Source organism: Cydia fagiglandana, chromosome 12 (assembly GCF_963556715.1).
Source record: "Cydia fagiglandana chromosome 12, ilCydFagi1.1, whole genome shotgun sequence".
Taxonomy (NCBI): domain Eukaryota; kingdom Metazoa; phylum Arthropoda; class Insecta; order Lepidoptera; family Tortricidae; genus Cydia; species Cydia fagiglandana.
The window spans coordinates 7,010,932-7,029,378 of NC_085943.1; the positions used below are offsets into that span (position 1 = coordinate 7,010,932).

The window sequence follows — 18,447 nt, forward strand, 5'->3', positions numbered from 1 at the left end:
CTTACATTTCATTAAAGTGTCAAAAGGGCCTCTACGTGTTGGCTTCGGCTCCGCGCACGCCTCCCAAAGGTCCGGAACACCATTGTTCCGTGATGGGAAAGAAAGGAACTGACAAAATTATGTACGAATCGAACGTAAATAAAGCACTGACTGATGTTAACACATGGATAGAAAATAATAACCTCAAAATTAATATAAGCAAAACTTCATTTTTACAATTCCATTCGTATAACTCAAATCCAGTACATTTAAATGTTAACCTTAATAATACTCCTATTGAAGAAAATCAAACTACGAAATTCTTAGGTTTAGTTATCGATCAACATTTGAATTGGAAAGATCATGTGGACTTGATATGTTCCAAGTTATCGAGGTTTGTGTTCGCCTTAAGAAGTCTAAGGAATTCAGTTTCTGTTCGGGGCGCGTTAACTGCTTACCATGGGTATGTGTCGTCCACTCTCAATTATGGACTTTTGCTCTGGGGCAATTCTGTTGACGTTCAGAGGGCATTCATAATACAGAAAAAATGTTTAAGAGAAATAGGTGGAGTTCTATTCCAAAAATTTAAGATTCTTCCCTTAGCTTCTATGTACATTTTAAAGGCATGTCTATTTATTAAAAGCCACCCAGCATATTTTAAAAACAGAGAAGACATGTTTGCAAGGGAGCTACGAGCCCAGTATAAAAATATGATATACCAGCCAGCTTGTAAATCTGATATCTATAGGAAAAATGCGTATAACATGTGTATTGTTTTGTTCAATAACCTTCCTCATGAATTGTGAATATTGCATGGAAATGAATTTAAGAAAGAACTGACTATATATATAAGTGGCTACAAGATCATTGTTTTTATACTATTAAGGACTATTTAAATTTCAAATTGTGATATAAATTCATTCAAGACATAACTCTGACATACCAAACCATTTTATTTTAGCTTATTTTTTAATTTTTAATTTTTATATGTGCAATTTTAAGTAGTTCTATTTTTAATTTTATTTGTAATGAATTGACATTGTTTTATTAAGATTATTGACATTTTATGCATGTACCTGATGATGTACCCTACTAGTAAATGTAATTTACATACATTTTGCATGTTGGCTTCATGTCGACTGAATACTGAAACTAAAACTGTATTAGTTAAGACCTAATTGTAACGTATTCTGGCAAATAAACATTTCTATTTCTATAATAATTATACATATAAAAGGTTGGTCAAAAGAGGTCATCAACTAGATGTAAGTAATATGTAATTTCAAATGTTTACTCATTATTATAAATGTATCTGATATTGTAGTATTCTGACCATCCTTGGTTACAATATTATTTATTGAACTGAATATTTAAAAAACAAACAAGTAACCAAACTCATTTAAGAATACGTATTAAATTTTCATTGAGGTAGCTGATAAAAGTGATAAATAATCGTCAGACAACTGAAACGACGTCCATAAGAGGGTTAAACGGGAAATAAAGGGGTGACGATAAAGGTTAGCGTGCTTTTTGCCCTTTACGGTAGGTGTATAGGCAGGTATATTGCTAAACCAATTTTTAAACAAGCAGATACGTCTGCGAGCGATATTTGAAATTTTATATTGAAGGAAAAAATGGAAAAGTTACGCTTCTGGCAGGACTTTATTTCCTTTATAAAATTTGGTATATTGTTAGACTGCGATTTAAAAATGTTGAGTTAAGGTTGCATTATGGTGTGCTGCCTTATTCTGGTGTCAAAACGATTTCTAAAAAAATTGTATATTTACATACCTAGCCTTAGGTACAAACGGACCAGAGGGGCTACCGCGAAAATCGAAATTCGCAAATTGCGGGGATCTTTCTCTTTTACTCCAATGAAGGCGTAATTAGAGTAACAAAGAAAGATGCCCGCAATTTGCGAACTTCGATTTTCGCGGTAGTAGCCCAGGAAAGTACTAACGGACGGTGTGTATTTTTCTGTTCGACGCGACGGAGGAGCCGGAAAAGCGGCATCTTCGTTTGGTTTCGTTTGGTTCGCACAGCGGGCCGAATGTTGACACTTTACTCCGGAGGGCAGAAAAATATTTTATATTAGCTATCTTGTTATCTCGTTTCTAAATTAGCTCGGTACTAGGAGCAGCAATCATACGGGGACAGGATATATTAAAACTATTTTAACCCAATACTTATGATTTTTTGAAATATATAGTTGGTCAAGCAGATCTTGTCAGTAGAAAAAGGCGGCAAATTTGAAAAATGTAGGCGCGAAGGGATATCGTCTCATAGAAAATTTGAATTTCGCGCCTTTTTCTACTGACAAGATTTGCTTGACCGTCTATAATTATTTGTTGTCTACTAAGGTTTTTATCCGTTCCACGACAGAACAGAGACTGCGCACATATAATTATAGTCATAGTCAAAACGGGTGACTGATTTCCAATGCGGTTTTTTGTTGCTTTTGCCTTATTCATAAACGACGATCCTTAAACAAGTGTTTTGGATTAAGTCTCTCTTTTTACGCCCAAAAAATTAATTACAATTCAATTTTGTGCATTTTGTTTTTTTAGATATAACATCATCTGTATTTTTTTTTAATAAATCCATTTTTATGCATAAAGTTCTTTTAGCTATAACATCATCCGTATTTTTTTATCAAATTGTTTTGAGTTATTAGTGTTATTATTTAGTTAAGCATAAATAAGACTATATTTATATATATAATATATATCAAGTTTTAGTAGGTAAAAGGAGTTTAGTTGGCTTGGAGGCATGTCTTTGTGTCGGGCTCGAGTGACCTTATTCCAGGCTAATAAATGGGGTAACTTCACCGCGCCCCGATATGAAATATTGCTGTGTTGTTCCCGATCGATATCCTACTATAAAACTATCTATCATTCATAATAAATTTGTTTATAATTGAAGTCTAATTACGATATTAATGATGTATTATACAATTTACAGTGAAATTATTCTAACATCACATTTGACAGTTATGAATTAACCGTTATTGATATGATGCTAAGATCTACCATATTGTATTGTATTGTAGTACGGGCAATTTTCCGCAACTCCGTCTTGCGCCTATTTTACGTGATAGGGGTGGACTGGCCAGCCCAGCTCCTCGAGGAATCCTATCAAACCTTTGATGTTGAGTAGGACCTCGGGGAGGTCTCTCGAGGATCCGAGATGTTTGAGATCCGCTGCATTCCAACACCACGTGAGAGGCTGTTTCTTCTTTCTCCATGCACCCACGGCATAGGGGACTGTCTGTGACACCTGTTATAAAAAGATGTTTGTTAAAAAGTCCATGACCGGTTATGACACTGATTACTATACTCAGTCGAACCCATCCTAGTTGAAGGAGTGTCCTTGTGAGCTTACCGTTCATGCTAGGCATGGCTTGCTTGGCCTGTCTGCATCCAGCTTGGTTTAGCCAGTGTTCTGTGTGTAGTTTCCCTGTACGTGACAGCAGCATTGAGCGTACCTTACTAAACGGTATTGAGAGGATCGGTTCCGGGCCAATCGCCCCCGCACCCGATCCTTGTCTGTCGGTCTGTTTTAACTATTTGATTTAGTTTTTATCTTAGTTTGATACGACCGTCTTGTCATCATCATCAGGCACCAGGCATCAGTCATCATCATTACGCGAATCAGTACGTGCATGTTCTGGTGAAATATAGACTTTAAGGCACTTGCTTTTGGTTACAAATTGGTTGGTACAAATTGTTATTAAGTGAATCGGCCTATTAATGTGGCGTTATTATTAAGTAATGTGGCGTTATGCCTCATCAAATCATACATACATATGTACATACATACATAATCAAATCATAAACCACACGGTGAGATTAACCACTGAACTAATCAGTAGGTATGCAAAATATTAATAACATTATAAATATTAAAATACATACTATATACGTATAATACATATTACGTAAGGTTAAGTCGTAACTCAAAAAGTTTATAAAAAAAAACCGTTGTAAATATATATTTAGGTACTTACCTAAGTACCTATATGATTTAATTGTATCTCCTTGGATATCACGGGCCTATAATCCCGGTTTTTTGATAGGCTTGCGTGGGGACACAGATCCAACACGTAGAGGCCCCTTGGAGAGCTTTAATGTCATAATGATTTATTATTATGTACATTTTATGATGTCCGCTTATTGCGTTTATGATAACGACCATTTTCTGCATCAATACCCGAAACAAGACATATTTTCATGATATTCCTTAAGGAAAGGAAGAAGCCGACAGAAAATAAGTAACGGATATTATATTTAGTACCATTTACAAGATCAATTTCTATTAAAGCTCGGCTTGCGTTTAAGGGCCCATCACAACTTTACGGGCTAATTATAATATTGTGTGCGTTACTGGCAACATAGTTAGTAACAAAAACTCGGAGCTGAAGGCCACGCATAACACGAGAAATGTTGACCTATATTCCTGCGTTACGCAACTGTTCCAAGGACCCAGCTCCGTTATATAATAGCCGATACTAAAGTTGGGAATAAAGTCAGGACTTGTTATAATCAGTGCCGCAGTTCCCTTCCCTATTTGATTTTGCTTCGGTTTTCCGAGTTATTTGCGAGTTGAGCGCGACTCTTTCCTTAATGTCTTTGGTTCAGTACGTAAACTGTATAATGTAGGTGTACTAATAGGTTACATTTTGTACTCATGTTGTAAAATTACCTGTTGGTGTTTTTGGATTGGATTGCAATAAAACCACGAGTGTTAGAGAACTAGCTTAATATGTGACCGACATAAGTTGGTACTAAGTAGTGCAAATATTTTCACATATTAATCACAAATCACAATACCTAATTATTAGTTCACTTTAAGAATTTATCGATTCGACGTTGACTGATTGCGTACTTGTATACTTTCTTAGATAGCTAAGGTATAAGGATTTTTTAAATTTATATAAATAACAATATGAATAAAAAACACATCATTAATAGTGCCTAGTAAATGTATTAGTTGTTTATCTAATTGATTGATTCTCATGTCGTATTTTTTTCTAATGCAGTAGGGAGTTCACTCGGGGGGAGTTCGATAGACAATGTCCGTGGACTTGGACTCGATCAGCGAGGAAGAACGAAGCTTGTTCCGACCCTTCTCACGAGAGTCACTGGCCGCTATCGAAGCCCGCATAGCAGAGGAGCATGCCAAGCAAAAGGAACTCGAGAAAAAACGAGCGGAAGGCGAGGTATGTATACGTTGATCTCACTCTAGTGTGCCATTTTGATCACGAGTGTGTGCCTAGCAATAGGACATGCAAAACATCATTACAACGTTAGGTTTATACACAAAACGAACTATTTCAATGGGAGATCGATTAGTACCTCTTTGCTGACTTAGCTACTCTGCAACGGAAGTAACTTGAAGTGATTCTTTCTGGATTCGTCAGCAATGCAGCGAACCGCTCTGACTTTTTTTTAAATCATTGCAGAACGATTTGGGGCGGACGAAAAAGAAAAAAGAAGTAAGATTTGCCTGCTTGCCCCTTTTACCTTTTTACAGCTCGTTTTAGAGACATGATTTTTACAAGTTATCGCATCAACTTCAAAATTCATTGCAGAAGCAAACAATGCTAGTTCCATCTGAGATTGGCGGCATGTTACTATGGCTATTAAGCGATAACTTGTGTCCATTCTGTTTTAACTGCATTTACTCGTAAAGTATTTTCTGAACACATTGCTTCTCGGCCAGTATTCGGAAAAAGAATCCTAGAGCGTTGCCAATGTCCCGGTAAACAGCTATTATACAGTAGTTATTATAAGCTTGTCATATTTAGTTGCATTATTACGGTGTAAATGCATTTCAATAGCGAGCGTCTTCACGACCCAATAGATAAAGCTAGAAATCTGGAAAATAAATCAAGATAAGATAAATATGCTTCCAAAACCATCCTTTTGTGAAATCCAATGTCTAAAATAGATGCTAGAGAATCCTTTAGCCAACGCTAGTCCATTGTTATTATTAATTACGTTAGAACTAGACCCCTGTGTATAAAACAAACTTAGTCAATTATTCGGCATCGGCAAAAAAAGTTTATTATAGTGGATAGGTGCGAAAAAGAAGACGCAGCAACGTTCAGAGCGCTAGCGCTAGCAAAACACACGAGCACGAATTCACCTAGTCAAGCATTGCACTGGACTCATCTCGCCACCTCATCATTGACTGCTGTCATTTCAGCCTAGCATGGTGACGTCACCTAGCTAGCGATTAGTGCATACCAATATAAATTAGTAACGGTTTATTTGAAATATGAACGAGTTTAGTTGGTAATGGTCATTGTAAAGTCTGGCTTCCTGAGCATCCTGCTATTTCGGAACCGAGTTCGAATCGTCAACATGCAGTTGTAAATTGAAATCTTACAGCATAAGCAAATGAATGTTAACATTCGGATAGGTGACTTAATAGAGGGGTAATAGGACCATGGTAAGCTTTTAGATCAGCAGGACACGCATCATGGCCACACGACAGCAGCACTATACAGAATATTAAACTTGCTTCCAATGCTCCCACGACACAGTAACAACACTAGTTGACTCCAACAGTATTGTTACACTTGTCTTATGAATTTGCTAATGTTTGTGGTTTTCTTTTAAATACTTAAGCTTATGATTGTAAGCTGGCTTGTATAAAATAACAAATTATTTTTTGACGCGAATGGAACGAGTGTAAGTAACATTTTTAGGAATGTAATTTAATAAATAAATGTAGGAAACATATGAGTATGAATACAGAGAATATAAACAAGTACCTATCTTATGATGTTTTTTAAATTAGGTAGCTTTCAATGGACCGATAAAGATACATTTATAACCATTTTTTATAAAATATTACTAAATATAAATATATCTGTAACATATATTTTGAACGTCTCTAATATAAGTGTAAAGACTTAGTTGAAGCAATTAATGTACAGTAAAGTATAGTACTTACTTGCCTATCACAACAACAACAATACTATGAGTCATATTTGACAAATCCTTCGAACATTTAAAACATGTCACAACCTTCTGTTACCCTTGTACTTTGGTCGACGCCACATACATATTAGATTGCCGCCATAATGTCTCGGTACTAACATTGCGTCTCTATGATAACTCCAAATACGAGTATGTGTACGAGTATGTCCTTTGTTTTACCTAAAGCTGCCATGATTTCCTAATGAGACTATATGTAGTCACCACACGGGATTGTTATGCCATTTAGGGTTCTTGCTAAATTGGAAATTCTATAGGTTAAGTATTGAAAGACCAATTTAGCTAGGACCCTAAATGTCGCAACAATCGCAGAGAGTGTGATGGTACCAACTAACCACAATAAAGTAGTTTCATTGTATGTTTACATTGGAAATCGTGGTAGCTCTGTAGCAAACACAGCACGGCCCATAAGTATAGCAGGTATTGCTGCTGCGCTAAAACTAAGCTTTAACTTATAGGGACTCACCAAGTGCCAATCATCATAGAAAACGCCAATCGAAACTTAAATAATATCGTCCGGTGACAAGCAAAAGTCACTAAGTACCAACACAAGTTCATAGCCACAGTGAACCATATTAGTACCTACGAAAAGAAAAGGTCGAGTTTTGTTTATTTTTTTTAGTAAGTAGTGACTTTTGCTTGTCACCTGACGATAAACGAATTATGATGTGATTTTCATCATCATTATCCCGATTTGTGCTTTTCGATTGACGAAAAACCTTTGTCACCTTGGCTACGGTTCCTGGTGTTTTAACATCTAAATACCGTAAACTCAGGTTACTTTGACCCAATGGAGGGTAACTTTGACCCATATGAACACCTCATTAAAAACGGTCTAATAAAAAACATAAAAATGTCAAAGGTTAGCTTAAAGCCTTAAACCAACCTCGTGGCATGTTTCCATAATTATAGAGCAATAATACAGTATGTATCACAACGAAAGGCAAAAAAAGAGACCCATTAGTTAATACTGAGCAACTATTACTATGGGACCAACCCCGAAAACGAGGAAATAAATTGGATGTTCCATACATTTTGCTGGTCTGATGTTGAAATTTCATATGGGAGTCAATTTTTTTTTCCGCGTTTTCGGGGTTTGTCGGCGTTGGCCCTATAGTAAAAGTTGCTCATTATGACCTAAACATTAATGGATTTCTTTCTTTGCCTTGTTCTGATACATACTGTATAACCAGGACCGAGTAAATCTCAATGGCCAAAGTTACCCTCCAGGGCTAAAGTAACCCGACTTTACGCTCGGTAGTTAACAGTGTGTTGTGTGTTGTGGTGTGTAGGTACGGTACGATGACGAGGACGAGGACGAGGGCCCGCAGCCGGACGCGACGCTGGAGCAGGGCCTACCGCTGCCCGTGCGCATGCAGGGCTCCTTCCCGCTCGAGCTCGCCTCCACGCCCCTCGAGGACATCGACCCTTTCTATCACAATCAAACAGTGAGTAATAAATATTAGAGCTTGTTAAGGCTTGTTTTATAAAAATGACTGTAGAAATATATAATCCAATGTTTTTGAAGTGAAAACTTCTTTAGCGGCGCTGAGCACTTTTTGAGGTGGGGAAAAAAAATAAATGATAAACTCGATTTAGCGTAACGCGTAACGTAACGCTGACGTCATGTGTCACGGACAATGTTATTCACCAAAGAACTTTATTAGTCATATCGTATCATAATCAGGTCAATTATTTAAAACTGGACTTTTATATTAAGCAATAAAGCTCAATATTCTAATCTTGTACGGGCTGAAATACGAGGATCTCACAGTTACATTCTAACTTTATATCACTCAAATATAATTCAATAAAGATACATCTTGATGAAATCGCTAATAAAAGTGAACTATAGTACTGGTGAATAAAACTCAAAATACCATGACCAAATATATTTAGATGCGAGGTCTGCAAGGTAACTTTACAATTTCTATTCGAATTTTAAACAATTACATAACGCTACGAATTTAAGCTCACTGGCCAGCAATTTCGGAACTAAAGTTTTTTTAGAAAGGAGGATGGGTCAATTATACATAGTGCTGCGGACATTTAGTCATTGAGTTTTCACTTGTGTCGGCACTCCCGGAGTGCAACCCGTTGTTTTTTTTTTAATTCGAGCCTTTAATTAATTCAGCTTCGATATACCTATTTGTTTCCTTATACATTTTGTATCGGTTGCTAAATTTATGTTTGTTTGATAAGCTTTTATGATATTACAAGCACTATATATGCACTAGACAAGGTATAAGCAGGAGAATTTCATTCCGCTGCTGTGACGCTTGTGCTGCAGTGTTGGGTCATTGCTCCGAGGCGAGTGGCCCTCAATAATAAAACACTTTGCTCAACAAAACCACTAAAAAGAGCACTTAAATACGAAATAGATATCGTTACAGAATACTTTTATACATTACAGTACCTGCTTAATTTCGTTTAGTAACTGGAGGCGCCTTGACTGTCATTTTCTGTACAGTCAACAACACAGCTATGAAATACAGGCAAAGTGTCAAAAATATGTATACAGTACGTTATTGCCTGTACATTAAGGTCGTGTATACATGTTTTCGGCAGAGGGGTAAGCTCTTAAAGACGACCCTAGTTATTGCTCTAAGAGCGATAATAATAATGCTATTTACAAAGTTTACTGCTGGTACGGAATCAATCGGTGTACATTTAATTTCTAGGACCAAAGTTTGATCGTTGCACTGTAGGTGGTGCAATTAAGTATATATATAACCAAGCACTACTTAGTAGTAGTTAAACTACTGAGTACTTTATATTAGATAGACTTCTAGGTTAACTATGACTACCGTTTCACATTATCCGATATCGCTACGAGTATAAGCAAACGTCCGATGTAGATGGGGTTTAGTGGCAGTGACCTTGTCTTAGAATAATAGATCGTAGAAGCTAGCTACTATAATTTTTAGGGAGTACAGACAGGGAGAGACGTTAAAATACTAAAGGACTACAGTTAGCTTACTTTAATTCAAGGAAAAATCTTGGCAAGCGGAGTCACCTGAGCTGAGACAACAGTGCAAGACATCCCGGACCTCGATTCTGATATTAATTTTTGCACCAGAAATGTGACTATTGAGAGCTGGCAAATCAAATTCATAGCAGTTTGCAAATAAGAAATTGAAATCAGAATCGTATTCCCATACTTAATGTACTGCAAGAGCCCACTAAATAACATTAAATGTGGTAACAATCTTACATATTTATAGACCATTTACCTATTGGTAACAGACCTATAATAGCTGAATCTAGCAATGAATAAAGCTAATATGAATAGGGTTCTAGCAGAATGATCAGTGCTTCATCTGAAAGAGTGAAGCGTATCTGAGCCAAAACCCTTTTGTTTTGCTGCAACGCACACAGCAAACCTACCTCTTATTGATGCTTCTTGTTCTTTATTTTATTTTTATTTTGGTATTGTTACGGTTTCTATTTTTTGTCAACATGTGTGTATTGTGTATCTACTTAATGCGTGTAATGTCTTTGTTTCAGACCTTCGTAGTCATAAGCAAGGGTAAAGATATCTTCAGGTTTTCCGCCACCAACGCCTTATGGATACTGGATCCGTTCAACCCAATAAGAAGAGTGGCGATATACATTCTAGTGCACCCTTTGTTCTCCTTGTTCATTATTACCACTATATTAGTCAACTGCATTCTTATGATAATGCCTACAACGCCTACCGTCGAAAGTACTGAGTGAGTATACATTTACTATCATATTTTTTCTATCCAACTAGTTTACCTATACCGACCATCCAGGGTTATATGTTTTGACAGTACTTATACATAATCGGACTATATTCATATTATTAGGTTTTACATTAGAGAATATAATTAGTAGTTTGCACGCTAGTTTCAAAATTGATAGATTTATAATCAGCTAGTAACAGAATTAATTTATTAGATTATCGGAAACATGTATTAGATATTGTACTTATATATAGTACTTATACGTTATTGGTAAATTTATATTATATGTTACGAGACCTTACTTACTTGATATGATTCAGTTACATTTATGAATATAGTTTTAGATGTTTACACTATGGGCTAGTTCTCGAAATAAGTTACATAGCAAAAACAGACCTTATGAATAATATTTTCCTTAATTATAACACAATTACATACAACGACTAACTTTTTCTGGTTGGATTCATGAAAAATACCATTTTTAAATATTTTTTCTACTAATGCTTTGCTCCCTACGAGTAAGATTTTGTATATTTTTAACATTCATAAAACTGTACATACTTTGACACATTCTTCGTTTACTTTTACCTACATAGATAACAACTGATCATATTTATCGTATTTAGAAAACTGTTTTGCGACTCACTCCCTTCATTTCAACAAGTTCAAATACAGAACTTCCATTAGTGTCGCCTAAGCTTAATGATATTCTGAATTAAAATATCTGTTCTGTTGAGCGACATTCCACAGTGGAGGTGAATTTTTACAGAGTTATCTTTACCGGAATCTACACGTTTGAATCGGCGGTGAAAGTAATGGCCAGGGGTTTCATTCTGCAGCCATTCACATACCTTAGAGATGCATGGAATTGGCTTGACTTCGTAGTTATAGCTTTAGCGTGAGTAGTAGACAATTTATTCAATTACGTAGCATACGGTTACTCAAAACAGTTTGAAAGTAGATTTTTTCTCATTCCTTTAAAGTCTCGTTAAATTATAGTTTTTTTAGATGACTGTTTACCTATTGTAATTGTTATCGAAATACATTTGAATAGATCTTATCTAGCAAGATATTAAGGTTTATAATTTTTGTACAGAATTTAAGTCTAGTTAATGTGAAGTAAGAATAGATGAAGTTTAGAGTGGTAGTAGTGAATAATGTAGATGTTGTTGTTGCGGGTATTGTTTGCAGTTATGTGACGATGGGGATAGATCTCGGCAACCTGGCCGCTCTCAGAACGTTCAGGGTACTGCGAGCGTTGAAGACTGTGGCCATCGTGCCGGGTAATTCCATTTATAACTAACTATCTACTATTAGCGTAACTAGTCTGGCTAAAATGGGATCGATGACATATCAAGACTAAGGCCCAGTTGCACCAACCACATTTAACAGATTGATTTACGACAAAAAGCTGAGGTATGAAATTTTCCCTACAATAGTATTTTATACAATCGTGATATAATAGAGAGCTTTTCAGTCGAGTACCGTGTTTAGGCAACGAAGCTTGCTGAGTTGCCTAAGTAAGGTACGAGATTGAAAAGCTTGATTATATCACTATTGTATACAATACTTTTTCTACAAGTCAACAAAAATAATACTTTAAACTAGTAGAATCATACAAACAAACCAAACCAAAAGTATATAGCTAAGTGCGAGCAGCCACGACACCTTCATACACCTACGAGACCCGGCCGCCGCGCCCCGCATCCCACGGCGGGTTGGTCAACGACACCTTCTCGTAACTCATGAGGCCCTGGTACTTGCTCCTTGCAAAATTCAATTTTTAAACAGTTTTTTTCTCGATTTTAGCCAACGTAGCCTATGGAGACTAACAAGTAACACTAAGCTGTTTTCATAGTCTATGGATGTTCCTATATTAAGGGTGTCACATGTGCGTTTCTGACTTATGAAGCAATTGTTCTTACAATACAGTACAGCCTATAATAAATAATTAATTTTAGCTATGGTTTTGTTTCGTCCTCTTGATCGCGGCGAGCTGTGATTGGTCAATTTCATTATAGTTGACTAAACTGTATCGAAATGAATATTATAGTTGAGTTGGGAGCCCATACATTAACAGTACCCAAAGCAGTTTGGTATACGAAATCTTAATTCAAGAATTATAGTCGACGAGTAGAAAAAATAATTTTGCGAACGCTTTAACGGTGACAGACGGTTTGGTGCAACCGACGTGTCGAAGTTTAAATGTATTAAACAAACACTATTGAGTTTATTTATGTTTACATTTCATTAAAATGAGCGATGAATTCAAATAACATTTAAATGACTTCGCTTCATACATTATTAATTATTACTGTAAAATCTTTAGGAAAAAAAATCGAAATCAAGATAATTAGCAATAATAGACCGCTCAAACGAATAATTATCTTAAACAAACGAATATAATTCAGTTAGGTAGTTTTGGATCACAATTGGACGGTTTTACGGTACCTCTAATTCCTATATACTAGAAATGTACGCAGGTTGCGATTTTGGGCGTGTAGCAAAAAGCATACCTAATATACCTGAGCTACATCAGGTCCTCTCTACTTCTGGCCTTGTCCCATTCTAATTGGGGTGGGCTCTCCTATTCCTCCTTCTACTTCTACTTTATCGTTTCTGGTATGCTCTACATGGGTTTTAAAGTATGCTCGCCTTACTGCCAAAACAAAGACGCGTACTTGCCTTTACTACATACAATCTCATTTTAGCCATTCTTTTTTAGTAATATACTTTATCGTAGTAAATAGCCGTTTAAATGTATAGAAGTAGCTAGTTTTAGTTTCGATTAATTATAATTAATAATTAATATAAACCGATCACTACATGGAAGTTTCCGGCAGGTTTGAAAACCATCGTGGGTGCCGTGATAGAATCGGTGAAGAATCTCCGGGACGTGATCATCCTGACGATGTTCTCTCTGTCGGTGTTCGCGCTGATGGGCCTGCAGATCTACATGGGGGTGCTGACGCAGAAGTGCGTCAAGGTGTTCCCCGAAGACGGCTCGTGGGGCAACCTCACCGATGAGAACTGGGAGAGGTTTTGCCAGAACGAAAGTAAGAATCATTTTTATTATTATTTTATTCATTTGGTTATCTTAAACTCAAGTTTGATGTTTTAATATAAAGAATCAAATTAGAATGGAAAGACCTTTTTATAGACCTTATACCGTTGTAGTTTAATATTATTTTATTTTGTTCACAGCAAATTGGTACGCAGGCGAGAACGGGGACTATCCGCTGTGCGGGAATTCTTCGGGAGCTGGGTAAATTAACCTTGATTTTTAACTGATCTAAAACGAATGGGTATACTGTTGATATTTTAAATGGTTATTTACTGGTCAAGGAATAGGCTTAAATATAGGGTATAAAAGCTAAATAGTGTTTGTCTTGTTTTTAACTTTGATATGTAATACAATTTAACCCTGGGTCAGGGGTGCGAAACTCCTCCCTACCGGCAAACTCGGTTCCGTTCGGCTCAGCATTGCTCCGAGCAATTATTAGAGTTGACACATCTTGACGTCTCTTTGCGTGCACGACCACAAATAAGATAAAGGCTTGAATTTTGACAACAATATTAGAAACGGACATCATGATTCGACCCTGAACCGCTGTCAAACTTCGGTTTTGTAGGAAGTTTCCTTTTTGTACGGTAGTACTATCATTTATTCTGTGCCCGGGTTAACTGTCTGCGGCCTGTCAAATTTGATCATTGAAAAAGTGACTTTGACATTAAAACAATAGATTTTAACTCACATTCACGGATCCGTGTTTAAGCATACGAGGGGTTAACTCCGAGTTAGTGGCTAACCCAAGGATTGTTGCAAGTGGCCTTTAGTTTTTAACGTGATGTTTGGTACCAGTCAATGCGAGCCGGGCTACATCTGCCTGCAAGGCTACGGGCCGAACCCCAACTACGGGTACACCAGCTTCGACACCTTCGGCTGGGCCTTCCTCTCCGCCTTCCGACTCATGACGCAGGACTACTGGGAGAACCTCTACCAACTGGTGAGTTGCCTGCAAGTCTGCTAACCTTAACACATTGAGTGACTTGTTGACTTTTTAGGGTTCCGTACCCAAAGGGTAAAACGGGACCCTATTACTAAGACTTCGCTGTCCGTCCGTCCGTCCGTCCGTCCGTCCGTCCGTCCGTCCGTCCGTCTGTCACCAGGCTGTATCTCACGAACCGTGATAGCTAGACAGTTGAAATTTTCACAGATGATGTATTTCTGTTGCCGCTATAACAACAAATACTAAAAACAGAATAAAATAAAGATTTAAATGGGGCTCCCATACAACAAACGTGATTTTTGACCAAAGTTAAGCAACGTCGGGAGGGGTCAGTTTTTTTTGCATTATGGTACGGAACCCTTCGTGCGCGAGTCCGACTCGCACTTGCCCGGTTTTTTGTTCTTAATTTACAATTTATCTTTCTTATTCTATTTTCTGTATGCATGTGCTGAGAATTAAGTTTTCCAAACACAATGTAATATTGTTATTGAATAATTAAATGAACTGCCGGGAACTAGGGTACTCGTTTCGTAGTCGCTTTCTTCTACAAAACGGGAAACGCTGGAATAAACTACAAGCGTAGCGCTACGAAAACGATGGCAAATGTACATTTGAAATCACGTTGACATGATATGTTTGGTTTTATTGCAAGATCATTACTTATCATAAACTTATAAAAACTATAACATGATGTTAAAAAACACATTTTCTTCGTAAAAGAAAAAAAAGGTGAAATTATCTCTGCATACAAGCGTGCTACGAGTGCTACGCCAGTAATCCGTAATATTTTACAACAGGGTACCTACGCAGCGAAAACTGTTAGACTGTTAGAGACTATTTCATAGAAATTGTTAGCGATTATGTGCATATCATAAATAAATATTTTTTCACTTCTCATGCTCAAAAAGTGCACATTTATGTCGTGCGTAGACGACATAAAATCGCATTTTATGCTCTAGAGCATAAAAGTAAAATTTTCTTCTAAGACTAAGGTAATCGGTCTCAACAGCCAAACAGTTAAAACATATTGCACAATTTTACTGAGCAATTAAATTGTGTAGATGACAAAACTTGTTATACATATTATTTTATTATTGCTACAATTTATTAGAAATCCGTATTTTCTGTCATTAAATTTAGTAAATCACATAAAATAGGAGTCGATTATCGTTCAAAAATGCTCCGAAATGTTTGACTTGGCAGAAAACCAAGCGTCTTAAATGTTGAAAATTAAAAAAAAAATTAAAAAGTTAGTTGGCGGGAATTGGTTATGTATCATGTTCTTTCGCTTTACGACAATTTCGTGGTGTAAATTGCCGTGAAAAATATAATTTTATATTCCTCGCAATCGAAGTGAAAAGCAGAGTGTACAACAAGGGCACGCAATATACAAAAAAATAGTAGATTGTACAACAAGGGCATAAATGTCCATTTTAACCCTCGTCTACTATTTTACCAAAAAATTGCCTCGGGTAAAAATGAGTCACTTTATGCCCTTGTTGTACAATCTACTATTATTTGTTTATTGCGTGTATATTCATATTTCATTATACTGGAATATATATATAAATGTCCTAGAACAGAAAAGTGGCACGTCAAAAAGAAAAATTTACCAAATAGATGATGTGAAAAATAAATTGACATATACTTCCAGGTGCTAAGGTCGGCGGGGTCGTGGCACGTGCTTTTCTTCGTGGTGATCATCTTCCTGGGCTCCTTCTATCTCGTCAACTTGATCTTGGCCATCGTCGCCATGTCCTACGACGAGCTGCAGAAGAAGGCCGAGGAGGAGGAACAGGCGGAAGAGGAAGCGCTCAGGGTGAGTTGGGCCAGAGGATTTAGGGTTATTTTTAGGGTTCTGTCACACAGGCGCGTTTTATATGTAAAAGAGGCGCACCCCGCTCACGCGCCGCCGTCTGAACGCGCCTGAGTGACCCGTACCCGAAGGGTAAAAACGGGACACTATTACTAAGACCACTGTTCGTCTGGCTGTCCATCTGTCTGTCTGGCATCAGGCTGGGATCCTATCTTGTCGCATAATAATTGATTGTCATAATGTAATGTTACGCATAAAACTCTTCTCGCATATTTTTTCCAGCTGAAACAGAAAGTATTTTCGAAAATATTTTGCATAGGTTCTGTAGAATAGGGTAGGTTATGTTAGGTTTGTGTTATAATTTCTCAGAAATGTTAATATTTCCAGCACAATAACAACTATGCGAAATGAGTTTTATGTGTAACATTACATTAGGACAATCAATTGTTATGCGACCCAATATGGGCCCCATCAGGCTGTATCACGTGTGGTGTTGTATTTTTTATCCGATAATAATTTGGTGGATGGATAGAGTTCCCTATTCTGTACAACATAAGCGCAAGTTCACCGTGTCCTACAAAATCTTATACTCAGTTACGAAAACGTATGGAATATTCGTAACTCAATGGGAATTTTCATTTTTTTCGTTCCAAGTTTACATTTCGTGTTTATTCCGATCAGAATGTGGAGCTCTTCTAATCTACCAAATTTTTTATCAAATTGTGACAAAAAATAAAAAAAAATAAAAAAAGGGGCCTTTATTTGTATTTTGTACAGAACATTCGTAAGAAATATTTTCGAGAATAGAACTGAAACTGACAAATTTTGTTCTTCTGAATGTGTATTTTTTCATGATATTTTGAGGTTGTATACCTACTTTCATGACCTTGATTCTAGTTTAATAATCTCTACAATCGTACTGTTTATAAGTAACCATTAAATCCTGACAATCAAAAGCATCAAACATTAAGATACCTATGTATCACACATCAGGCTCAATATCATCGATGTCCGTATCGGTATCTCGAGTATGCGGATGACGATGAACTGAAGAAGGGAGTCATGAGCACGCCGAGTATAGTAGTCACCCATGTGGACGACGACACAGACCACGACCAGCTAGACGGCCATCTCAACACCGAGGTCTTTCAGTCGCTGTCAGCCTTTTTGACTGATTGTAAAATTTTGATGTTGTGACCCGTAACTTTATCAACGTTTTATCGATGCACTTTAAACGAAGCCTTGTAATATAGGTCGATGTTTTTAATTTTCCGTGTTTTCGGTGTGATATCGTGATTATATATAATAGGAAGCGGAAGAGAAGGCAAAGGCGCGAGCGGACAGGGCGGAGGCTCGGGAGGCGCACGCGCGCGACATGGCGGAGGCGGCGGAGGCGGCCGCGTACGCGCAGGCGCACCCCGCCAAGTCGCCGTCCGACTTCTCCTGTCAGTCCTACGAGCTGTTCGTGAACCAGGAGCGCGGCGCGCAGGACGACAACACGCGCGAGCGTATGTCGCTGCGAAGCGACCCCTTCCAGGACTCGGTGAGCACTCAGCCCGCGCACAAGCCCGACTCGCACCACGACGCACGCCGCCACAGGAAGGTCAGCATGGTAAGTACGCGACCGCTGAACGCTAACGCGTGCCTCTCACTACACAGCAAGGACTCTAAAGCAACATCTAATGAATCTCTTTCAGTTACAGTTACCGACATAGTCCAACCACTGGTTTACATCTTTATATCAGCCGTGCTGTATAATGAAGGGCATGTAAATATTTACCACCTTTACAAATTAGTCTTAACACATTTGGAATACGTCACGTTAATTACTTACGTGTCTGCTTGCGGATATTTTTTCAACTTAAAATATTTATTGAAAAACTTAGGACCAGTTTGAAAAGGTGGAAAAAAACTGATTTCTTTCATTCCAG

The 18,447-nt window shown here is 37.4% G+C and overlaps 1 protein-coding gene across 1 annotated transcript in view; it reads left to right on the forward strand.

Moving 5' to 3' along the window:
* The window catches only part of LOC134669508 (sodium channel protein para-like), an 87,463-nt gene that overhangs the window by 45,639 nt on the left and 23,377 nt on the right, over positions 1–18,447 (forward strand). Inside the window, 10 exon segments of the mRNA XM_063527097.1 lie at positions 5,018–5,197; positions 8,276–8,431; positions 10,491–10,696; positions 11,460–11,588; positions 11,882–11,973; positions 13,534–13,746; positions 13,895–13,955; positions 14,553–14,697; positions 16,355–16,519; positions 17,826–18,128. Of these exon segments, the coding sequence (XP_063383167.1) occupies positions 5,051–5,197; positions 8,276–8,431; positions 10,491–10,696; positions 11,460–11,588; positions 11,882–11,973; positions 13,534–13,746; positions 13,895–13,955; positions 14,553–14,697; positions 16,355–16,519; positions 17,826–18,128 (1,617 nt within the window). The 5' untranslated portion in view covers positions 5,018–5,050.